Below are 23,930 nucleotides of genomic sequence, written 5' to 3'. Positions count from 1 at the left end.
TAATTGAATGCCTAGTTTTATATTAATCTTTGCTTTATTTCTCGTACATTTTTGGCTATTTTTCCTGTTAGCCAAAGTTTGTGTAGTGCTGCAGAATATATGACATGGCTGCGGGATTGTCAGCAGGCACCATATGTCCGGCCCGGTTCACCCAGAACATGCTGAAATTGCCGGCTGTCTTCTCGTAGCCCTCCAGCACGCGATCCACATTGATGCCCACGCGAGGATTCTGCAAATAGCTATTCTTGTCGTTCCACACCATGTTGGCAATCCAATTGACGGCGCCGGGTGTGGCGCATATCAAGTCCAGGCCACCCGAAAAGACGCCCACCTTCACCGTAGAGTTGTTCAGCAGCTCCTCAACTAAACATACACACAATAGGAATTAATTCCTTAATGGAACATTTAAAAAACCGTACCAATATGTACAGCTGGCTTCATAAAGTCGCCCATCAGCTTGCTGAAGGTTGTGCTGCTCTGGGCGCCCCAATTAATGCCTGTGGTGATGTTGAGCGCAGTTGTTACGGGTCCCCGCATCAGCTCCTCGAGCAGTTGATCGCGATCCTCATCAATGTCAAAGTGCACCAGAGTGCGGTACATGCGCTCTGGAATGGTATCTTCAGGAACTTGCACTGAAAGTGGCCAATTGACACTCACCTTCCGAACTCATGCTGCTCAGCTGCCTCAAGTACTGGTCACCGCGTGTGGGCTTCTCCACATTGTAGAAATCGACGCCCTTTGATTCGCGCAGCACCACCGACTGCGTGGAGCTCCATTGCAGTGTGGCCTGTGTCCATTTCCCGTCGTCGACATTCTGTTTGGTCTTCAATGCCGAAGCTTCGATCTTGTCGTGACCGTCCTGGTCAACAATGCCCAGTTGCAGCAGGAACGGCGCCCACGCAAGTACTGAGTCAATGGGCGATGTCCAGGGATCACCCAAGGCCACCGACTGCAGGTTGCTCTCGATCTCGCCGCGCTGTATCGAGTAGTACAGCTCCAGGGCAAACTCGGGCGCCATTTTGCCACCGTAGCTCTCACAGAAGATGTGCAAAGGTACTTTCTTAAATTCCGGATGCAGCGCATAGAAGCCCTTCATGAACTCCACCAGATCCAAAGCGATCTGCTTGTTGGTCGTGGTGTAATAGGAGGAGCCATCCACATAGCTAAAGCCACTGCCCACGGGATTGTCAATAAATATGACATTCATGTCCTTGACCCAGGTCCACTCCCGATAGCTGCCATCCAGATGCAAGGGTCCCAGCTCCTCAAAGTTGCCATAGCCCGTCGACGAGGCACCCGGTCCTCCCTGCAGCCAAATGGCCAAGGGACGTTCCGTGTAGCTGGACACATTGGCGCTGGTGTAGTAGAGCCAGTAGAACATGTGGGCGCCCGTGCGCACATCCACAAAGCCCCAGTCCTGCTCGCCAGGACCATAGCCAGCGCGGGCTGTGCAGAGACAAGTGTAATAGACATTGATTGGATCAGGCTGATTTGAGGAGTTGAGTATAAGGTTCTTGAGTATTCCCTTTATGTATTGATAGCAGCAGGTGTGATAAGATAACTATCTTAGCACCACAACAAAGTTAAAGATGTTCAGCTCGATTAACGCGTTTCTATTTAGCCATTTATTGTGCCACTAAATTTCTATTATTAGCACCTGAATGGCATTTAAATTGGGTTCAAACACAGTTGGTTGTCTGCCAAATTGAGGTCAGTTTGTTAACAGAGTTCCACTTACCGCTCACCGCACCGAAGCCGCAGACCCCTAAGAGCACCACAAAGCTGATTAGGAGACGACACATTTTGCACTAGTTGGAGCACCTCAAGCCAAGTCGACCGTACAGCTGGGAGTGCGGCGACCGTCTGATCGCTGGTCAAATTCAGCGACAGCCAAGTAAGCGTGTGGCGCACATATGGAATTTGTAATCTTGGAGTGGGAGCGGCGCCTGATCCCAGTGATCGACATTGTCAACGTTTCTTTACGACTGTGATGGGCTTTACGCGTGATACGCTTGGACATTTATTTATGGCCCTTTTTGTTTAGTTTTTTTTTTTGTTTTTTGCCCATACTTACCTTGTCACTTTCATAAATTTTCGCTAGTTCTTAATTAATAGTCGCGATTGCGCTCGCTTATCGCAGCCCTCTTTCAATACGTTTGCTTTTTTGATTTGATTTCTGAAGAGCTTGTCAAATTTCAATTGGCTTTAAGGAGTGTGAGCGCTGCATTTTATTGGCTGCATTCTACAAATTGTAAGTCTATCCAAAGCCCGTAAACTCGCGCAAGACATGGCTCATGGCGGCGGGATTGTCGGCTGGCGCCATATGCCCGGATCGGTTTATCCAGAACATGGTAAAGTTGCCGCCCGATTTCTCGTAGCCTTCCAAAACGCGATCCACGCTGATTGCAACGCGAGGCGCCGCCAAGTACTCCTGCCTTCTGCTCCAGTTCATCTTGTCTATCCAGTTAACGGTGCCGGGCGTGGCACAGATCAGATCCAGTCCGCCCGAGAAGACGCCCACTTTCAGCGGCGTTTTGTCCAGCAGTTCGTCAACTGCATTAACCAAGGATTAACTATATGCATATGAAGGCAGTTCCAACCTAAGGTTTACCAATGTGTATTACGGGCTTCATGAAATCAGTTCTATGAATATCAAAGGTGCTGCCACTCTGCGATCCCCACTTGACTTCGGATGGTATGCCCAGGGTTTCGGCTACGGGTCCGCGCATAAGTGTCTCCAGTAACGCATCCCGATCCTCATCAATGTCGTACTTTACCACGGTACGGTACATGCGCTCTGTAATACATTTAGCTATATGGAGTCCAACTGAAGATTGAAGCACTTTTCAAATTTACCCTCGGGCGTCCGCATGAGCTGCCTTTGATAGCGATCACCGCGCGTTTCCTTCAGCACATTGTAGAAATCCACGCCCTTTGACGCCTTCATTACCTCCCACTGAGTGTTGCCCCACTGAGCTGTCGACTGTATCCAACGCTCCTCCGCCACCAGTTCGGCTGTAAAGTTGGCAGCCTTCGCTATGGCATCGTAGCCATCATGATCAACGATGCCCATCTGCAGCAGAAGTGGTCCCCATGCGAGAACCGAGTCGATGGGCGATGTCCACGGATCACCCAGGGCCACGGACACCAAATTGCTCCTAATCTCGCCTCTTTCCTTGGCATAGTACAGCTCCAGTGCGAACTCGGGTGCCATTTTTCCGCCGTAGCTTTCGCAAAAGATATGCAGAGGCACAGACTCAAATTCCGGATGTAGAGCATAGAATCCCTTCATTAACTCCACTAGATCCAGGGCAATTTCCTTGTTTGTAGCCGTATAATAGGCCGTATCGTCCACATAGCTAAAGCCGCTGCCTACAGGATTATCAATAAAAAGCACGTTCATGTCCTTCACCCAAGTCCAGTTGCGATAATCGCCGTAAAGATCAACGGGTCCAAGCTCCTCAAAGTTGCCATAGCCCGTCGAAGAGGCGCCAGGTCCACCTTGCAACCAAATTGCCAACGGACGTTCCGTGTAGCTGGATACACTGGCAGTGGTATAATAGAGCCAGTAGAACATGTGGGCGCCTGGCCTCACATCTACATAGCCCCAGTCCTGTTCGCCGGGTCCGTAACCCGCCTTGCCTGTATAATTGTGTGTATAGGTCAGACCAGGATTTGTAATCTACGGATTTATATTTCAACTTGCCATGTGCCAAGGTTGCGTAACACGCCAGAAATAATGCGATCGTACGAATTGCAGCAGACATCTTCCGTTGAAGCCAGCAGCTAACTGTGCTTTGGCTGCCGCCACCTCGACCAGCTCCATTTTAACGGAATAGCTTATCAGATGTCAAAGGCGCGATATTGTTAAGCGATTATTTATCATCGATCACTTAATCGTGAAATCGTTATCGATTTATTGTCACCAGGTGTAAAACTAAATGGCAACGTTTTACCAGAACAATCTGATTAACTTTGCATCAATCACTTCACTAGCTTAAAATCTGCGATATTACGTACTACACTTTATTTGACATTATTCATGTCCTCTACACAAGTCCTGTTCGCCGGGTCCGTAACGGGACTTGCCTGCATAGAGGTGTTTGAAAATCTTGCACTTAACGGTATCCAATTTAACTTCCTTTGTAACACGTCTACAATAATAATAGCTAAAGAATTGCAAAGGCCATATACTGCTTAAGCCAACAGCCAATTGTGCTTTGCCTACTGACTCTAATGGGCGCTGCTAATCAGCAGCAAATACGTTAAAAAGCGGTTATTTAGCACTGCACTTATTAATCGAGTTATCGTAATTGTTATCGAATTCGTAAGTACCGGCCAAGAACTTAGTGGCAACGCCATTGCAACAGCTGTTTGGGCTGTGTGTTGTTATATTTCTTTGTGTCTAGCAGGTGTGGGTGGGAATTAATTTAATTATATTACTTAAGAAAACAAAGCTGTGCTCAAAGCGTCATGGCAACGGTTCGCATACCCAAGCAAAAGGTCATACTTTGCGGTGACTATGGTGTGGGCAAGAGCTCCCTGTTCCGACGCTTCACAAACAACACATTTGTCACCGAAACAGACCGCAAATCGACGCTGGGCCTGGATCACATTGACCGCGAGTACAATGTAGGCGAGAAGCAAATTAAGGTTAGTCAACTTGTGCTGTAGTTGCAGATTAATACAGAAGTGAATAATCAATTTCTTGGACAGCTGCAACTGTGGGACACTGGCGGCATGGAACGCGTCGCATCTGTGACTTCGTCCTATTACAAATTTGCAGAGGGTGCTATTCTGGTATTTGCCTTGGACAATGCTGCATCATTCCATTCGCTGTCGCAGCACTTGCTAGACATTGTAACGTATGCAGAGAACGCTAAAATATTCATATGCGGCAATAAGAGCGACCTCGAAGGCCGTGAGCCGGAAGTTAGCGACGAGGAAGTCGAAGCATTTTGTGAGCAGTGCCATACGCTGATAAGCGCTACCTACAAGACATCCTGTCGCACGGGCAAGGGCATTGAGGAAATGTTCCAGGATATCTCACGTCAGTTGGTGCAGGCCAATCGTTCCAAAATGGAGCTGCAGGCACTCGAGCAACAGAGTTTTCAAATAGACAAGGTCAACGAGACAGAGATTAACGAGGAGGCCTCCTCGTGCAGCTGCTAGCAGTTGGGAAACATTGAGTTTGGCTAATTCGTTGGCGCTCTCGGCTGAACTCAATGTAACGCAGCAATGCATTTGTTTAATTTGCTTAATTTATTGATACAAACACTTGTATTACTTACGAATGTTTCGATTATTTTATTATTTGTAAATATTCACTTCGAATTTAAAGCTAAAACGTCCGAATATGTTATAGTTATTTTGATATAGTTAATATGTATGCGCCCAGTCGCGAAAACCAACGAACAACGTTCTATTTAAATACATTAACACTCATATGTATGAATAGGGCATAAGTCATAGTTAATTAAGCTTTGTAGACAAGTAGGGCTTGTGCTAGCCGTTAGAGTTTAGAGTTTCTTCAATATACATATAAATTAACTCGCGATGGAAATTAATGAAAACTAATAATAAATAAACAATTATCTCAACAAGGAATGCGCCAACGTTTTTTATAATCCAAAATCGTATTAGTGAGCTCCTCAAGCCCGTAACTATGACGTGGCCGCGGAGGAGCTGGGGGCAAATGTTAAATAGAGGCTCACGCCGACAGCAACCACAAAGCAAACGCCCACGCCGTACAGCACGACCTTTTCGCGCAATGCGCGCAGCATCATTGTGTTGAGGGTGCGGGAGGCGCGTCCTATGTCGGCGTTCGTTTCCCTTAGTCGAGCGCGTGCGCCTTGCAGCGTTTCGCGCTGATGATGCAAATCTGTACGAAAAGTTTGTCAAGATTACGGGCGCTATAAGCAAAACTGATGTCCAGTTGGATTACCATTCAAGACTTGTGCGCCGAGAGCTTCCGTTTCCACAGCCACGCGATAGCCTTCCGTCAAGCGATTGCCAGTGCGTTCAATGCGCTCGGAATTGTCCAGCAATCGTTGCCTTTGATCATTGCTAATGCCTACATCCTCGTAGTAACTCCCACTGTCACTTAGATCGAGCGTGGTAAACCCATTTGCCTGTGCCCGCAACTTCTCCTTTGTTTGTTTGTACTCCACTTGCAGGCGCTTCAGTTCCGCCTGTGCCACTTGCAGTTTGCCATTGAAGCTGCTGCGCTGTGCTGCATTTAGCTCTCGCACCTCCAGGCCCATCTGTTCGAGCAGCTCCTGTGCCTCTGACAGGCTGGCATCGATTTTGTTGCACAGTTCGCTGCGTTCGGCTGCGAGTCGTTCGCTTATCAAATTGCTTGAGAAAATATGTTCATGGCCTGTACTCACATGCATTTTGCTGTAGCCGACCAATATGTGCAGTTATTTCAGCGATGAGTGCTGCGTACTGCTGCTCATATTGCTCAAGGAGTGACATCTGTTACTTTTTTTAGTTTACAATTAGTTTCGTGTTGATTTGCAAAAATCTGCCATTTATTTAACTACCTGCTGTTTTGTTTATCATTTCACTCAGCAAATGCCATTCGCAGCGAAACGCAGCAGTGTTGTAAAATGTACGCACGGCGTTGCCAGACTTGAGCGTCCTCACTTACCGTTGTTTCGAATTTAAAGTGGTAGTGAAAATACGTTTTTCCTTAAATAAATTAATGTTTTATTGTAATCTCATCGGGTACCGCTTGTTTGCAAACGAATGGCGACAGATTCTGTCTGCCGCGAATGTGTATTACTTTATCCAAATTGTGGTAAGACAAATTAATAATACTATTTCAATTAATTAGCTAGTTTATGTATATGTACACTGTTCATCACATTTCTGTTTTGTGTTTTGTCAAATTGAGACGAGCTTAACCCTCAATAAGCGTGGCCTTATCGCCCTTGCGCAGCACCAGCTCCAGCTGCGAGAGCAGCCCAATGGCACGAAAATTCTCCTTGAAGAGAACGAAATCCTCTAATGGCTTTAAATACTCCAGCGCCTGCGTGTAGCTATCGAGTTCCTTGAGTACATTGGCCAGGGCGCTCGAATCCGGCGGCTCCGGTGTGGTGTGTCCATTTGTTTGACTCCCGGAGCTGCTGGCGCTGCCGCCCTTCTTCTGTGGCGAGGCTGGTGCGGATGGTGGTGCTGCTGCTGCTGTTGCGGGCGGGCTGCTGCCTGTGATGGAACGCACAGGTGTGGACTTGCCACTGTTGCTGTCGGTCGTCGTCTTGGGCGCATTCTCTTTGCTGCTAGCGCTGTCACGTCCGCTGTTGTTGTTCTGCTCCTTGGGACTAGGACTCCGCTGGTCCAGCTGCGTGGCCGCCGTGGATTCGGCCAATGGCAATGGAGAGCCACGTGCGGCCGCAGAGGCATTTATTTCTTGTACTTCCTCATCGGCCGGTGACTCCAGTTTCGGTCGCTTGGCCAGCTGCACTGGCTGAAAGGGGCTGACACGCTGCTGGGACTGGTTTGGCGGTAGTTGTGGCTGGAACGGTTCTCGCTGTGACTGCGGTGGCGTCAGCGCCGCACCTGGCGTGGGTACCACATGCGGCGGTGGGAACTGGGCTTGCAGTTGTTGTTGCTGGTGCTGCTGCATCTGCTGTTGCAGCTGTTGCTGATGGCGCTCGAAGTAGTAGTCGTTGAAGCTAAAGCCGGGATGCGGATGTGGGTGACCGTGTGGATGGCCCGGGAAAGGCGGCCACGCTTGATTTAACTGATGTTGTTGCTGCTGTTGTTGTTGTTGTTGATGCTGCAGGTGCTGCTGCTGAAGCGCATAATGCTGCTGCTGCTGCTGCTCCTGGTAGCTCTGATCTTTGATGTCCATGCTGTCGTCGTCCTCCTCGTATTCCCCATACTGTTGCATGTAGTTCATGTACTGCTCCGGCATTTCCTCCAGCTTGGCCACACGCTCCGCGCTGGCCGGCGGAAAAAGATGCTGCAGGTCCTGTACAATGTCCGGTATCCACAGAGATGTGCCCATGGGCTTTAGCTGATTGGTGGCCAGCTTCTGTGCGAAGCCCTGCAAATGTGTCTCGCGAAACCGATTCAGCCAGCGATTGTCCGCTATGAAGGATGTGCTGCCGATTACCTGGCGTGCATTTTCCGCCTTATCCTTGATCATGCCGTGGGTAATGCTGCCGCGCAGCTGAGGATTGATATTGGCGCGCACCAGCCACTCGTAGACAACGGCATTGATGTAGGCGCACTTGCGACTGCGCTCGATCTCCTCCACCATGGCCTGCTGCTCCACGGCCTCCAGATTGGAGGGCACCTCCAGCCGTAGCGTGGGCAAAGCATTCGACTGCAGTCGTCGTCCACCCAGCACACTGGGATCAAAATGCAGGGCGCACACGACCGGCTTCTTGAATGGGATGATGCGTCGCAATGAGGCGTGGCACGCCTCTTTCCAGAGCTTGTGAAAGGGATTGTCCGGCCTGGGAAAGGCGAAGAACTGCATGCTCGGATGCTGCCGCGAATTCGACAAGCATCCGATGATGCAGCATCGCCGGATAGTCGGCATAACGGGTATACTGTTTACGCCCCGAATTGTAAATGAAGTCGTTTTGGCGTTGCAAATGCCCGCCAATACCAATCAGAACATAAAAATATCAATGCACAGCTGCAAATAGAAGATAAATCGCATATGTTAACTCTCGGTATTCCAATTAGCTGGCTCCATACTCCATGCATGCACATACGCCAAACGCCAAACTCCTGCGAAAACACAAATTCCGATCTATTCTTCTTCTATCCTCTTTCCTGCTCTTTCGTTGACTATTGCGTTGCCGTTGCTTTGAATTTCGCCGCGTTTTTTTTTTGCACACGATCTGGCAACACTTTCAGTTAAAGACGCGCTCAATTTTCACGTTGCAAATTTTAACAATTTCGTGCGCAATCGTAAACAATTTAATAATTATAAATGGCACAACTCGATCTATAGCTCTTTAAGGAAAGTTTATTTACTGCAAGACAACATTATACATACATATGTATATAGTATACGTACATGTAAGTATGTATATTCGCACTATTAAACTAAATACGCACATACACACATACATATATAAATGTTGGGGAGCTACGACTTGCGAAAAGTGCAATCAACTTAAAGCTTAGGAATTGCCAGGCATCCCTTCAGAAAGTTAAAAACTTTTGAAATAAAGTTGTTCAATAAAAGTTTTTGTGCTTAATCAACATCAAAAACTAAGAAACTTTAGTTTGTGCCAAGCTCCCTTTAGTTATACCCTGGGGAGAACGCGTTGCCAACCAAAAAAAATAATATAAAAACTGTAATTTGGCGGCAAAATAATATTAGCGAATCGAAAAACAATAATGATTGTATCTCCTTATAAAGTCGGCGAATTAAATTATAGTTTCTGTATGACTCAACTGGGATCACACACTAAAACAAAAACAACCACAAAATTGTATTGAAATCTATGAGCAAGCGCTTAGACAACCAGATTTTATAGGGTCCGACACATGACGCATATATTGTACGAGTATATATATGTATATATCTAGGTTCTGCAATGCATATGACTGTATTTATAATTTGACCTCGGGGTTTGGAAAAATACCATCTGCACGCACACACAGCCACACGAAAGATACACACGCACACACGCGCGTGTGTGTTTGTGTGGAAATGCGTGTGATAGGTACTTCAGAAAGTTTGAATATATAAGAGCAATACGAGAGCGTCATGTCTGCTATAAGACAGAGATATGAGCGCACCATTAAAAACATCTTACACACACACACACACACACACACACACACACACATACAGATGCAGGCATAAAACTGTTGATAAATTTGAAGCGCTGCTCAGCCAACGATGCGTACGCCTTCAGAAATCGATACGTTTTCCAGTCCCAGTCGCAGCCCCCAAAACCAGAACCAGTCGGACGTCGAACGCTCCATTATGGGAGCACCCAAGCGCCCATACCCATATCGGAGAGCTCACACACACACACACACACACACAAACACAGATACAAACACACACACACACACACACTGATATAGCTACAGATATAAATACGAAGATAGCTGCTGCTGTTGCTGCTGCTTGTGGTGCTGCCGCCGCTAGCAACAGCAGCACTTGACTAAAGTGTACGACTTGGACGGGCCTCCGCCTCCTCCAAGATTGTGGATAATACTCTGCTGAGTCAGATACATACATAGCCGTGATGCCCCCGAATAACAACCCACCTGCTTGAGTCAGAGAGCCGGTCTTTTGGGATGACTTAATACATAAAGCAATGTCCGTTTTCTCTTGAAAAATCGGTCGCAAGATTTGCTATTCGAATCGAATCGAATCGCGTCGGAGTCGAGTCGAGTTTCCGTTTCTGTTTCGGGTTTGCTTCGTTTACCCTCCTCCCCCCTCTTAACACACACACACAAACACACAGAGCAGGTCATTAGCTGCTGCTGGGCTGGATTTACGGAATTGGGTTTTATCTTTCAGTTTGCTGCGTCAGCTAGCTTAGGGGTGGTTCACTGTCGCAGCTGTTCAGTTCGCTTTGGCGTGAACTTTTTGTGTGCCGGAAACTTAGTTGGCAGCAAAGTTTCATAGCCCAAAACCCTTCCACAACGCATCTTCAAGATACTCGCAGCCCGCGCGCACCTTGACACAAAACGAGCGAAGCGATTGTGCTTCGTCTATGCTTCGTGTGCAAACAGACACACACACCAACACACACACACACTCACTTACACAACTGACTGTGAGACACACACACACATACATATATACTTGTAGTCGAGTGCACTACACCATCAATTCCAATTCAAATCTCCCCTGACTGACTTGCTTTATAAATGGTTTTATATTTCCTTTTATGTCGTCGCTGAGCTATATACACTGCTCGAGCTCTCGAGCTCTCGAGCTGTGGATGTTTTGTGATGTACGAATACATATATTCCTCTGCCCTGCTCCGACCCTGGCTCTGGCTCTGGCTCTGGCTGTGGCTCTGCTTTCGCCCTGCTCAGCTCAGTTGAGCTCATCTCATCTCCGCTGCGTTTGCTGGCCTGCCTGCTATTCTTTCCCTTATATCGATTGGCACTTTATCTTAATCGCCTTGAGACATCGTCCCTGTTCCGCGCCCTAAATCCTCTTCGCTCACCCTAAATAATGGTTGCCTACTGCCGCTGCTGTTGCTGATGCTGCTGCGAGGCTGCCTTGGGGATTGGAACTTCGTGAAATTTCGTGCAACATCATCATCATTATCATCATCGGATGCTTGCCTCGAGCCTCAGCTATAGCTACGGCTACGGCTCTTTCGGGTTGATTCTTTTGCCCATTGGGTTCCCCTTTGTTGCTACATATCTTTTGTATCTCGGTATCTCAGTATCGCTGTATCTCTGTACCTTTTGTATATCCACATCCTATGCCCAGCTATTGCCCATTGTTTAACCAGTTCTTATATTCCGTCATACGTTTTACCTACTGCTCGCTTTGCCTTTTATGCTTCAAGTATTCGTAGCATTAACATTCTAAATTCAGTTCCAGTTCCAGTTAAGTTTTGTTCATTTTTTTTCTGCACTCTCGAGATTTGTGAGCCTGTTTTTTTTTTCAGGTAGATTTTAGATTGATTTTCGTCATGCTTAGGTAGAAGTGTATATGTAGAGCCAATTGTGTCGTATGTATTACGCATATATTCCACGCTAGTTCAAGGTGACATGGATTTGACCTTTGATATTTTGTGTGTATTATATAGATAGTTCAGGGGTCTCGTATATTATATAAAAGAATATGTTTAGTTGATAGTTTTGAGGCTTGTCTAATATGTATAACAATTAAAGCCAATTTATTAAAAACTAGCATAATTTTGAGAAGAACAGTTTTTTAACCTTATCAAAGGAACTTTGTGTAATAATTTGATTGCAATTGTATGTCAAGCAATTTTGTATGTTCACAATTAAAATTATAGTTTATTAGAGCTCAAGTCTAGAAAGTTCTACGAGCTCTATTTAAGACTACATTCTTTCACAAAACTTTCCATTTGCTTATTTGCCTTGCACATGCACTCGAAACTATCGCTTATCAGCTGTAAGTTGCAACCGGTGTCAATGTCCTGTTATCAGTGATAAGGCCGCCCAAAACAAGCGCGAAAATCGAAAGCACAGAGAAAAAGGCAGCAAAAACCAAAACAAAAACACTTTCGGAGTCGGCGTCGCTGCCGACGCGCTGTCTAACGGCAGGCAAACAAAAACAAACACATTTTTAAATAGCGGACAACCATGGCAAACACTTGCTGCTGCCGCAGCTGGCGCCGCGTGTGGCATGCAAATGCCGATGCCGATGCCGCTGGCAGCGACGTCAGCGGCGCCGCGCCGCTTTTTTAATTGCACACAAGCACAACAACAACAACAACAAGAACAGCAGCAACAACAATGACAACAACTGTGGCAGCGACCGGGCAGAGGCAGAATCTCAAGACCCCGTTTGTTTACATCGACGCGACACACATACTCACACTCGCACACAGACACATTACACATTCGCACAGTGGTACTCACTTTAGGAGCGTGTGCCTTGTCGAGCACAAACATTCGATTCTTGAATGAAATTCGCGCGTTTATCGTCTGTGTATATATGGTATATATGTTTGAAGTGTGTTCGGCATATAATAATCGGTGCGAGAAACTAAAGCCAAGCCGACAATCAAATCAAATCAACAAACAAAAAATTGACTGGGCTAACTAACACACTCACACACGCACACGCACACAGGCGAAAGAAGCGTTTTGGTCGCGCTGTGAGAACCGCTTCGGACGAACGTTCAGCACAAAGTGAAATATACGAAACTAGCGACAACATCGCCAAGCGACTCGACGACCGACCCGACCGACTCGTTTTTCCCATCTATAGGAAATATTTAATCCCAAACAAGCCAGGCCAAACCAAACCAAAACCAGCCAAGCCAAGCGATGGGCAAACGCGTAGGGCAGGGCAGGCAGCGGCAGGGGCAATGTATGCGGCAAGGACGGGCAGAATATCTCTAGACGTCGACGTCGATGTCGACGTCGCTGTCGGCGTCAGGCGTGCAAAGCAAATACGCAGCAGCGGCAGAGACAACAACAGGGCGAACTGTCTGTCAGTCGTTCGCTCGGTCTGTCTGTCTGTCAGTCAGTCTGTCAGCCATTCAGTCAGTCAGTCGGTATGGCAAAAACCCGAAGTTCATCCGATGTTTGGGGTGCTTTTGCCGCTGCTGTTGGGCCCTTTGGTTGTGCCCCCAAACCACGGCGCTACGTTAAGACTTTTTATTTGGGTGGATGGCGGCGGGTTGCTGGTGCTGGAACTGGGACTGAGACTGCTGCTGGTCGTCTCGTTACCCGGGTTCGGAACTTGATGTGTGCGTCGTCTATAGCGAGGCACTGATGGGATTTCAAAGGCGCGGAGACGTAACGCCCGCCAGACGAGCGTATAATTCTCTATTTTAATGATATAGGGTGTGTTTCTCTATATAAACACGCACACACACACATATATAAGAGTCTCTCTGTTTGTGTGTGTGTTTTTATTTTGATAATATTCTTGCCTAATGCTTGGTATATGTGTATCATAAATTTATTTTATGTTTGGATTTATACGTAGTATATGGGTCTACACGCTTTTATAGGCATACTCGCATTGTTAGCCATTTTGGGATATTATTTATTATGCCTCGGCGCTTAGCTCTAGCTATACGCATCATCGATGTGGCATTTAAGTATGTGTAGAGTATACCTATGCAGAGGATTAACAACAGGACTTGCTTACTTAGCAATATGATCCTCTGATCTCAGGTAACTCGTCTGCTCGGCGCGTGATCCATTCATGGAAAGCTACATTTGATTAGCGCTATAAAACTCTACCAAATACTATAAGCAGCTGCTCGCTGGGCTTACAGTTTGCACGAACGGATCTCAAATAATTAGCACGTCTTTTTGGTCCAACCCAATGCGTTTTCACAATATATATATATATATATATAAGGTTTTTTTTTTCGGCATCACGCCAAATTAAACAAGTTTCCGTACGATACGAGTACTCCGTATTCGTCTTCAATCAGTCGTGAGCTAACAGATACATTTGTATCTGTATCTGCCAGTTTGGTTCCCAGGTCATTATATTTTATACATATCCGTTAACGAAATACCAAAGCAACTTTAATGCGAGCTCTATATATTTTTATATATATACATATATATATATATACAGAAAAATCCATTCTACGCCAACATCTTTTCCAATATACACACACAGTCGCACACACTCGCGCACACACACACACACACTATACTTATAAGTACAAGCTCGTGCATACATGGAGCTATCTAAAAGATGCTGAGAAGTTGATACCACTGCGACGTGTGTATATCTGTAACTTGAAGTATTGCTGCTCTGCCCGGGTTCGGGCTCGTTCGCACGAATAACAAGAAAGCCAGCAGCAGCAGCAGAAGCAGCTACAACAACAACAACAACAACAACAACAACAACATGAATATACTCTATAAACGTGTTGTAGTTAAACCCATTATCGTTGTAGTTGTAGTGGGTCGCCCATGGCAATTTGATGGATTAGTTTTAATACGAGAGTCTTAGAGTGAACTGGGCAAAGAAGTAGAAATGGGTAATGCTCACAGTTTGGGTTCGGTTCGATTGAATTGGATTGGATTTCGTTGTTTTGGTGGTTGAAAAATACACATGTATATATATTTATATATATATATATATATATATATGGAGCTAGGAAAATACTTGCTATTTTATACATGTACATAAAAGCGGGCCAAAAGTATTAGCAAAGGTATAAAACCACACACAGCCAGCAGCCAGCAGCTGGCAGCATCCAGCAGTGGGTGGTTCGGTGTCTTGAGGTGGTTCGAGTTACGCTTTAAGTTTCCTGAGTTGACGACGATGACTCGACATTAATATACATTATATTTTGTGCAGCTATCGACTGTCCGGCAAAAGTTTTCAAATGCTTTTTGGGTTCTCGTCCGTTAGGTGTGCCGGCAAGGACGGGGGCTTGGGTAGAGTGAGGGGGTCGGGGGGTGTCGGGTATTCCTAAGCCCTTTAGCAACCTTTCCTAAAAACGAGCTGCGGCAAACGAGCGAAGAAAATGACCTTTCCTTTTGCGTTTTGCACGAAAACCGAATGATTACGACCAGGATAAAACATACAGATACACGTTCACACACACACACACACATACATATATATATATATATATATATATAGCTGACTCCTACACACACATACGCACGCAGAGACTCCTTGACAAAAGCTCATCTATTATGACCTTTTTCTACAGAGCGAGGATTTAGCCATAGAATTTATTATGGTCATGTATTATATTGAACTGAAATCCCCGCGCGTACCGCAGCCCTCCTCACCGCACATCTACTGAAAACTTCTGAATGTCCTTAACCGTTGTCCCTTTTCACAGATGCCATAACCCCCGATTGCCGGTGTCGGAGGGAGCAGCAGGGCGCAGTCATAGCAACGACGACCAGACGATAGTATTTTGCCATTACCATTTTTTTCTCTGATTAGGTCCGGGGATTGGCCCTCGGCATAGCCGTTGTAGTTGCCACAGCGTTCCGGTCTTTCGATGCCAGTTGAAGGTATCTCGACTCTCGTATCTTTGCATCTCGCCCATTGTGTCCTCTATAATCTATATGTGATGCCTGCAGCTTACTTTATATATATAATTATATATATATATATATATATGTATATATGTGTGTGTTTGTGTGTGTGTGTGTGTGTGCCGGTGTGGCTATATTCGTATCTATTCCACTCGCTGGCTGTCGCACCCAAAAGCACCATAGGGACCTGAATTTTTCCTCGTAATTTCCTTTGTGCCATTCGCTTCTTCCTATGCCCCGGTGCCAGTGCCCTCGTTGGCTTCACTTCGCAATCGCTGTCTGCTGACGCTCGCAGCGCAGCCGGCGTCGCAGTCAGCGTCAGTTAGTAATCCCAATTCCCTCGTCTCGTATGTATGCTCAATGCTGCTACGAGTTTATTGCCATTTCCATATCTGGGCTTTATATCTCTCGTGTTGTATTCTGGCTTTTGCCATTCGATTTTGTTGCCCACCGTTCGAGCTGCTTCGATTCGATTGGCTTAGCTGGAAAACTGGAACTGGAAAACTGAAATCCAAAAAAAAAATAAATAAAAAAAAAAAACTACGAGCGTGTAGTACATCCGATCATTTAGAAACCCGATCTAAAGATTATGGATGAATGATGCGGATCCTCTACTCTATGCTTGTATATTTGGCTTAAGGCATATACGACTTGCATTTAGTAGAAACTAATCTAGTCTGCGTAGCTAAGAGTCAATATATCATGACTTCATTTGATTTAGTTGATAAATGTAGCCGAATGTCAATTTGGGGCTTTCCCTTGTCGATTGAATCAGTATGTGATCTTTCCGTATAATGTAAATACTGAATACCTAACAGTTGCGGTTATGAGATCATATGTTTTGTAAAGTAGATAAGATTCTTAGTTATTAGAATAGAAATAGATATGGAATAATAAAATTAAATAGCACCTTAAATGTAAATAAGTAAAAATGTTCTAGTCGGAAGTGCCAGACTAGGAGTTACTCTTAATTGATTTTATATTTTCAAACGCAGCAGTTTCTCACCCCATCTTCCTACCCCATACTATGGAAATGCGTTCCTGGTTAACATTGGTATTTTTTGAATAATCTTTATGAAAGCTTCAGTTAATAAATATTGCATCCAAATATGTGTAAATACCAAGGCCCAAGATTGTACTCCTAAAAACAGGTGTTCTTTACAAATTTCGGGGATTGGGAGAAGGTATTCAATAAGTTATATATATTATATACCATGTCGAAGGTCAGTAGACCTCATAGGAAAGTATTTCGATATTATTTATTTATCGATTTCGTAAAAACGAAGCGCAGTATCGAAACATTAAATTAACTTAATCTAATGTAATATAGTTTGTATAAAGAGTCTACATAAAAAAGACCTCTGGTTTCTTGGGCTCCGAGAGGTTAAAGATATAACAGATATATGATTTCAATATCGATTATTTATCGGTTTCATAGAAGCAAAGCAAGTTATCGATTCTTTGACGCAAATTAAATTTAAGGGAAATATTCTAGATCTTAATTTCTAGGTCTTTATCTCTGTGGACTCCAAAATATGGTCACAGAAGATGATTTCGATATAAATTATTTATCGATTTCATGGAAACAAAGCAAGGTATCGATTCTTTTAAACAAACATGATCTGCATGGGCATCAGATAGGAGAAGTTCAAGACTCTATCTCTTAAAGTATCTCTATAAATGTCTTGAGTTATATAAACTACTTATAGATGCTATTTAACTTAGGATATGTTATGAGAAGGGAAAATTTCTGAAGTGAAATTCAATTCCTTTAAGTGCAACACCCATCCAAAGAGAACTCAACTGTACCACTTAAGAGCCACCCGAAGCCGAACAGAATACCACAGTGCACATATAATACCTTTCAAAAAGGTATGTGTGTGTTTTGTATGTAGTATATACGTTGGCTTCCCTAAAACGTAGCTCACACCAAAATCGAATCCAAGTGAAATCCAATACATACGAATGGCGAAAGACCATTTATATTTATAGCAGCCCCCGAAAAGAGTCAGAATCACGGACAGAACTGACTGTCGCACCGAACCGACGGTCATACCGTCTTTGTGGCCACATTCCCCAATACCCAATCCCCAGTTCCCAATTCGCATACACATCCTCTCGACATCTTTGTACAATAAAGATAGATTAGCATCTATCGAAAGCTGTGCCAGCAGAACGAGCAACCGAATGAATCCGAATGTGCGGGTCGCTCGGCCGAACGATGGAGCACCAGCATCAGCATCAGCACCAGAGCCAGCGCCAGCGCATGACTGAAAGCTGAAAGCATCATCAGCATCATGCCCAGCATCGACAGGAGAAGGGAATGGCTGATAGCCCCCTTCCGCATTACGTCCCCCCTAGAGTCTAAGCCAGTTGAGAACTGGTGAACTGGTGGTGCTAGTGGAAATGCTGATGCTCAAGTGCCATCATCGTCTGGGTCTCAACGATGCCTATGGAATTGAAGCAATGCCAAGTCGTGTGCATACAGCAACAACAGCAGCAACAACAACAACAACGACAACAACGACTACTTCATCGGCATATATACGGAGCAGTTTTTCGAAGCCCAAGAGGCTTATGCTGGGCCGACAACCCAAATACTTAAGAAGTAACATACACTGCCAACAGCATGAGCAGCAGCAGCAGCAGCAGCATGAGCAGCAGCCAGTGCCAGTTATAAAGCAGCTGCTGTCGATGTCTGGCGATGTCGAGGCTACAGTCTTAGAGACTACAGACTACAGACTCAGAGACTAAGAGTCGGAGTTTCAGACTGAGACTCGTTTCGACATCGACCCGCTGCCACTCAGCATCGACAAGCGCGCGCTCCTCTCATGTTTTCCGTTCTGTATGTATCTCAGCATCTCGACGGGCATCGCGCAGTATCTATATCTATAAGACTTCATACACACGCTCGACTATTCGTATAGTCTTGCACGATAACCTCGCTGCTCTGGCACATGGGGACGGGGTTCGGTTCGATTCGGTTCGGGTTTACTGTTTTTGGCTCTATGCGAGAGCTCATTCATTTTTGGTATACAATGGCATCGATTATGGCCTGGCATGGGCGATGTCGAACGCTGATATACTCTGGGGCAGGGGTCGGTTGAGCCGAGAGCAGCGCTGCAGAGATTTATGTTTATAGATGGGCTGCCTTCGAAAGAATCGATATGATATATACATACACACACACACACACACAAACAAACAGACACACTGGACCAAATAAGTGTGTATATAAATAGCAGCTAGAGCATATATACAATCTATTGAAAAGTCAATCAGATAACAACTGGAATGCTAGAAATATGAGTCATACGAAAGACCAGTCAACATTTTTAGTTAATTTCTAGAAAAAAAAAAGTATTTCGTATAGAATTTGATCAATTAGGCTACTTTTTGACATGTTTCCGAATAGCTCTTTTATCTTTAAGTTAAAGTTTAGCATGGGTTAGTCTTATATTAGTGTATAATGGGCTTATTTCGGTTCATGTCTGAGTTTAGAGGCTTGTGTAGCTAATTTATCTTTATTCCAAGAAATGATCATGTGTTTATGAAAATGTTTATCAGAACAGGTACAAAATCCTATGCTTAAGAATTGCGTAAAGAAAATGTTGCAGAAAAACATCTAGTAAAGAAAATATTCTAAGAGATCAAGTAGTTATTAAAGATACACTATCTTAAAGATACTTGGCACAAAGATGACTAAGTAATTATATTTTATAAGGAGGGCGTAAAAAAAATCATCTAAAAACTGGAATGGAAAAAATGAGTCAATTTTATATTTATAAAAAAAAAAACCAGTTAACGTTTATAGACAATGATTTTATAGTATGTCAAGGGCAGCAACTACGTACAGGAAATGCCTATAAATCGAAATGTATCTTACAAATAGAGCCCATTGTACGTGCCCAAATGACTATAGATACGATAACTGGCCCGAGCAGATCATTTGGCTGAAACGCAATTGTCTTAGCTGCCAACCCCTTTCGCTATGCTCACAGGATAATCCCTGACAGCTGTGCCCACATATACTGGTAGCCTTCCCGGACAAATGCACATGCCTATGGCACATACATACACACCCGTGCATACATGCACACATACATATGTAAGCTGCCTATACTTTTATGGGCTTGTATGCCTTTAAGTCCTTTTCATGTTGGCTTTCGGGGTTTTATGTCAGAACTGGGGCTTCAATTTTGTTTTTGGAGCGCAGCCGTGTGGCAGTAACCTGAGTCGAGTCGAGTCGAGTTGACGTTGTCGTTTTTGCATTGATGTTGCTTCTTCTGTTCCGCTTCGTAACGCTACCAGCGACCCCTCTTCCTTCTCTCTCTGAGTCGCTTCCTCCTTATGCTGGGTGCCGCAAGGTTCCCGCTTCGCACCTAACCTACACTCGTGGGTTTTCTATAGCTACAATTCTCTGCGCTACCTTAACGAGTATAGTCAGGCCGCCAGTTGACGTCTGACGTCGGTCGGAAATCCTTGAAATGAAAGTCCTGCTGCTGAGGAGGGTTGCAAGCTGCTGGGCAAAAGCGTAAAACGAAACTTTGGCTCAACTGAGCGCGATGAAGGCAATGCTCCCAGCTATATGTATATATATATATATGGATGTTGTGTAATCGTAGCTCCGTCTATGTGTGTATATCTGTAGGGGTGCACGTGCACGTGTGCGTATGCGTGTACGTCCGCTTGTATGTGTGGCTAGCCGCAGCGAGATGCCTCGCCGGGATGCTGCCCCTATTGGACATACGCTCCCCATTTCTGGCGCTGCCTCCCCGGGCTATTCTAGCCATTCTGAAATTGATGTAGCACCTACAGCGCTCTGCTCCACGCACGTTCAATGCTCGCTCGTTCGCTGGCGTCCTCGCTCCGAATCGACTTACCGACCCAAGCCCAAGCCCAGCGGCAGCCCAGCTGCCCAACTTCCTCTCTGCTGCACTCCGTGCCCGTCCATTGGCGCTGCAGGTCATTCTCATCACCCATCTCCGAATGGCCGGTACGCGTAAAGTTTTACAGGGTGAACGTAAAGTTTAAGCGCTGATTTCGTTGCGAGCGCTGCGGCAAAGGGCCAAACGGATTATGTAACCCGAGCATGTGCATTGCACCTTGGCGAATGTGGCACAGGACCACGTGACAAGACATTCTAAATAGCCCATTATCTGGCTCTGTCAATGTGTATATGCACGTAGCATATACTCTAATGACTTCTCTTGATTGAAGTTATGTTTAATGAATGCATAACAAATAATTATAGCTAAAAGGGGGGCGTTCCCTGGCTCTGCCCGATCCATGTTTTTTAACTCACATATTCTGCCCGCAGATATTACCCTTAAGGGTAGAATTTTCTTTTTTAAATTTTCGCAAAGACCCTTAAAACTAAGTTTGACGAACCAGTTTTATATATGGTTATCAATCATCGAGAGAATACGAAATCTATTAATTACGCTTGACGGATTTCCAATAATGTTGGCTTGAGAAGAACAAAATTATTCAACGGACTGTCAAGCGTTTAAATATATGTAAAAACTGTGCGGGGACAAGAATTTTCTTGAACAGAATAGGAGAAACTGAATTAATTATGTTTATATAATATATTGAATTGCTCTAGGTTCAAGCCAAGGCCTGGTTTTATAAATGTCGAAAACCAGGCTCACAGGCCGAACCCCCAGACTAGGAATTGTTTGTGTAAAATTAAACAAAAATGTTTAAGGGTTTCCATTATTATACATATAAACATGTGTATACACGAGATATTAGCATTTCCCAAACACAAAAGCACTGTTTATGTACACACATAAGTATTTATAACAACAATAATCAAACAAGGGTTGGTTTTCCACATTCCCAACATTTATCGAGCAAGGCTCTTAATACATATTCGTAATCATATTATGCTTCTATATAAGCATTCACTTATAAAACTAAGCCAGCAGTAAATTTTTGGTCAAATTTGTAGTGAGGTTTTCAATTAGCAAATGTCGAATTCCATTGAAGGGATTCTAATTGCAATCGTTGTCATTCTGTGCCCGATTGGCCGCCCCTTCGAAGATTTTCTCGAGCTGGGTGAGCAGTCCAATGGCACGATAGTTCTCCTCCAGCAGTGCGAACTCCTCCAGCGGCTTCAGCAGCCGCAGGGCATCCTTATAGCTTTCCACGCAGCGCGGCAGCTCGCCATCGGCGCTATCCTCGGAATAGTGACCCGGACTGTGTGCACTAGGATTCAAAGATTCGATCTTTTGTATTTTGAGAGGCAGGCTCGGTACAGGACTATCTTCTGCTGCTGCTACTGGGCGCTTGAGGTCTCTGCGCTCGTCGCACGCACTGGCCCTCTCTTGCTCATCGTCGTCATCCTGAATTTCGATCAGTTCCGTTGGCGTCTCAATGGCCACACAGTCGTCGTCGTCATCGGCAACATTAACAGCTTCCCTAATTGTTGCCTCCGGCTTTCGTTCCACCATGGGCACATGCACAAAAGAAGCGGCATCTTGAGTTTCCTTGGGCGTTAGGGTAATGTTGCCCAGCGACTGTTCCCGCTGCTCATGTCTGCCGCAGTAGCTGACGATGTCGCGCAAATCCAGCGAGAGGGGCACTCGGCGCAACATCATGTTGTAATGCACGCCTTGCGAGAAGCTAAAGTTGTAGTGGCTCTTGAAGTGATTGAACCACGTGCGATCCGGAAAGAAGTTCTCAATCTTGAGTATGTCGCGCAGATTAATGGCCACCTCGCGCAGATGATCCACGTCAAGGCGACCCTTGTTTTTATGGTGAAACTGCGAGCGTGAAATGTACTCGAACAGCGCCTTCTCCAGGAAGTTGATCTTGCGCTTACGCCGCAGCTGCAGCTCATCCAGCGTGGCCTGATTCTGGCTAGAGGCAGCCACCAGGGTTTTGGTGCGATACAAGGAGCGTATGTCCACGGGCTTACGCGGTGACAGCAATGCCGCTCGTCCACCGGCTGCTGGCGTGCTGACCTGCAGTGGTGTGACACCTTGCTGCGTGCTGAGCGCCACTGGAGGAGCAGGTAAATCCGGTAGCTTACTGCTGTCCGACGCTGGTATGTTCTTGCCACAGTAGGACATGATATCCCGCAGTTCCAGAGAGCGTGGAGGCTTACGCGTCATTGTTATCTGGCGGTTCGAGAGCGTTATATTGTAGGCCGCCTTGAAGTGATTGATCCAGGACTGATTGATGCAGAGACTAATTAGATTCGAATTCAGTTAATATCCGCTTGGAGCATACCTTGTGGGGCACGAAATGTTCAATGCCCATCAATGTCTGAAATTCCAATGCCTTGGTGCGTATAAGCTCCTCGTTGATGTCCACACCCAAATGGAACTGGGCACGCTGTATATACTCGTACAAGCAATGACCCAGAAAGTTGATTTTGCGCCTGCGCAGCTCCTCGAACTTGGAATTGGGCTGTCTGTTGTTGTGGCGCGTCGCTTCATAGAATTCCATAATGGGTTCCCGATTCAAGATAATGCTCTTGATTTGCTCCCAGCTGCAGTTGAAATTCTTAGCCAGTTTGCTGTACATGGGCATAATATCATATTGCCGAATGACTTCTACGCGCTCCTCAAGCGTCAGGACGTTACGTATACGTTGGGAGCAGCTGCCAGCGCTGCCACCGAACCGATTGGCCTCGTCCTGTGTATGAAGTCAGAAATTCTTATTGGAAAACGGGCGCATGTTAGCTACAAAAATCCGTATATTTAGCTTAAAAATTTCAAGACTCATTAGCTTAATAGCTAAAACGCTTTTCCAGTTAAACCTGATCGTATATGTGTATTTGTCCGCTAGTTGCTTTTCGTAGTAGGAAAGTATTGCCCCATAATTTGATGAACTGCTTCTACTTACGTCAGACATTTGCTCAGTTCCGGGCGCTCCCGCTCACGCACACAGCGACAGCTAACGGATTCTCTCACGCGTTCGCTCACTTACTTCTCGCTCGTGCTCTTCTTTACCTCAATCGAGCACGTGTCTGGCTGCCGCTCGCTGATATGGCAACGCCTAAAAAAAAAACAGAAAAAAAAAAACATTTTAACGTTATAAATATCGCATTTGTCGTGCTTAACGATTACTTTTAGATAAACCTTGTGCTTACCTGGGGATTTTTATAAATCTACTGCAGGTTTTTAGGCACGTAAACATCCAGAAAATAGCGTTCCGCACGAAACGTGTGGAGCGTAGCAGCAATTTGGTGCAACTGACGCGGCCTGTAATCTCTCCGAGACGGCTGGAAAATCAGGTTT

General features: G+C 45.4%; 6 protein-coding genes and 1 long non-coding RNA gene across 9 annotated transcripts in view; 2 read left to right on the top strand and 5 right to left on the bottom strand.

Annotated features, from left to right (window-relative positions):
• Positions 1–15: 15 nt before the first annotated feature.
• Positions 16–1,885, bottom strand: hiro (highroad). The gene is made up of 4 exons (XM_002047065.4): positions 1,739–1,885; positions 658–1,446; positions 420–605; positions 16–363 (listed from the first exon to the last, which is right to left on the bottom strand). The coding sequence occupies exons 1-4, from the start codon at positions 1,800–1,802 to the stop codon at positions 68–70; spliced, it is 1,335 nt and encodes a 444-aa protein (XP_002047101.1). The 5' UTR covers positions 1,803–1,885; the 3' UTR covers positions 16–67.
• A 308-nt stretch (positions 1,886–2,193) lies between these two features.
• Positions 2,194–3,809, bottom strand: LOC6624489 (retinoid-inducible serine carboxypeptidase). Its single transcript, XM_002047064.4, has 4 exons — positions 3,707–3,809; positions 2,857–3,642; positions 2,612–2,797; positions 2,194–2,553 (listed from the first exon to the last, which is right to left on the bottom strand). Exons 1-4 carry the CDS (start codon positions 3,765–3,767, stop codon positions 2,258–2,260), a joined length of 1,329 nt encoding a protein of 442 aa, XP_002047100.1. The 5' UTR covers positions 3,768–3,809; the 3' UTR covers positions 2,194–2,257.
• A 568-nt stretch (positions 3,810–4,377) lies between these two features.
• On the top strand, positions 4,378–5,607 carry RabX6 (RAS oncogene family member RabX6). Its single transcript, XM_002047063.4, has 2 exons — positions 4,378–4,653; positions 4,717–5,607. Exons 1-2 carry the CDS (start codon positions 4,474–4,476, stop codon positions 5,170–5,172), a joined length of 636 nt encoding a protein of 211 aa, XP_002047099.3. The 5' UTR covers positions 4,378–4,473; the 3' UTR covers positions 5,173–5,607.
• Vti1a (Vesicle transport through interaction with t-SNAREs 1a) lies at positions 5,445–6,581 on the bottom strand. The gene is made up of 3 exons (XM_002047062.4): positions 6,390–6,581; positions 5,945–6,331; positions 5,445–5,881 (listed from the first exon to the last, which is right to left on the bottom strand). The coding sequence occupies exons 1-3, from the start codon at positions 6,475–6,477 to the stop codon at positions 5,664–5,666; spliced, it is 693 nt and encodes a 230-aa protein (XP_002047098.1). The 5' UTR covers positions 6,478–6,581; the 3' UTR covers positions 5,445–5,663.
• Positions 6,582–6,687: 106 nt separating this feature from the next.
• On the bottom strand, positions 6,688–12,881 carry LOC6623060 (mediator of RNA polymerase II transcription subunit 15). Of its 3 annotated transcripts, none has more exons than XM_015175757.3 (2): positions 12,562–12,881; positions 6,688–8,653 (listed from the first exon to the last, which is right to left on the bottom strand). In XM_015175757.3, the coding sequence occupies exon 2, from the start codon at positions 8,552–8,554 to the stop codon at positions 6,905–6,907; it is 1,650 nt and encodes a 549-aa protein (XP_015031243.1). In that variant the 5' UTR covers positions 8,555–8,653; positions 12,562–12,881; the 3' UTR covers positions 6,688–6,904. The 3 variants fall into 3 exon arrangements, with proteins under 3 accessions (XP_015031243.1, XP_002047097.1, XP_015031244.1); XM_002047061.4 differs by lacking the exon at positions 12,562–12,881 and adding an exon at positions 8,716–8,839; XM_015175758.3 differs by lacking the exon at positions 12,562–12,881 and adding an exon at positions 8,733–8,839.
• Positions 8,842–23,930, top strand: part of LOC138911144 (uncharacterized) — a 93,753-nt gene continuing 78,664 nt past the window's right edge. Inside the window, exon 1 of the long non-coding RNA XR_011416511.1 lies at positions 8,842–9,042. This is a non-coding gene — a long non-coding RNA (uncharacterized lncRNA). The remainder of the gene's footprint in view (positions 9,043–23,930) is intronic.
• LOC6623073 (uncharacterized) lies at positions 21,469–23,916 on the bottom strand. Its single transcript, XM_002047059.4, has 4 exons — positions 23,783–23,916; positions 23,536–23,688; positions 22,918–23,325; positions 21,469–22,859 (listed from the first exon to the last, which is right to left on the bottom strand). The coding sequence occupies exons 2-4, from the start codon at positions 23,542–23,544 to the stop codon at positions 21,678–21,680; spliced, it is 1,599 nt and encodes a 532-aa protein (XP_002047095.1). The 5' UTR covers positions 23,545–23,688; positions 23,783–23,916; the 3' UTR covers positions 21,469–21,677.

Source organism: Drosophila virilis, chromosome 3, assembly GCF_030788295.1.
Source record: "Drosophila virilis strain 15010-1051.87 chromosome 3, Dvir_AGI_RSII-ME, whole genome shotgun sequence".
Taxonomy (NCBI): Eukaryota; Metazoa; Arthropoda; class Insecta; order Diptera; family Drosophilidae; genus Drosophila; species Drosophila virilis.
Note: the sequence above shows the minus strand (reverse complement) of the source record. Positions and strands in the feature narration are given on the sequence as shown.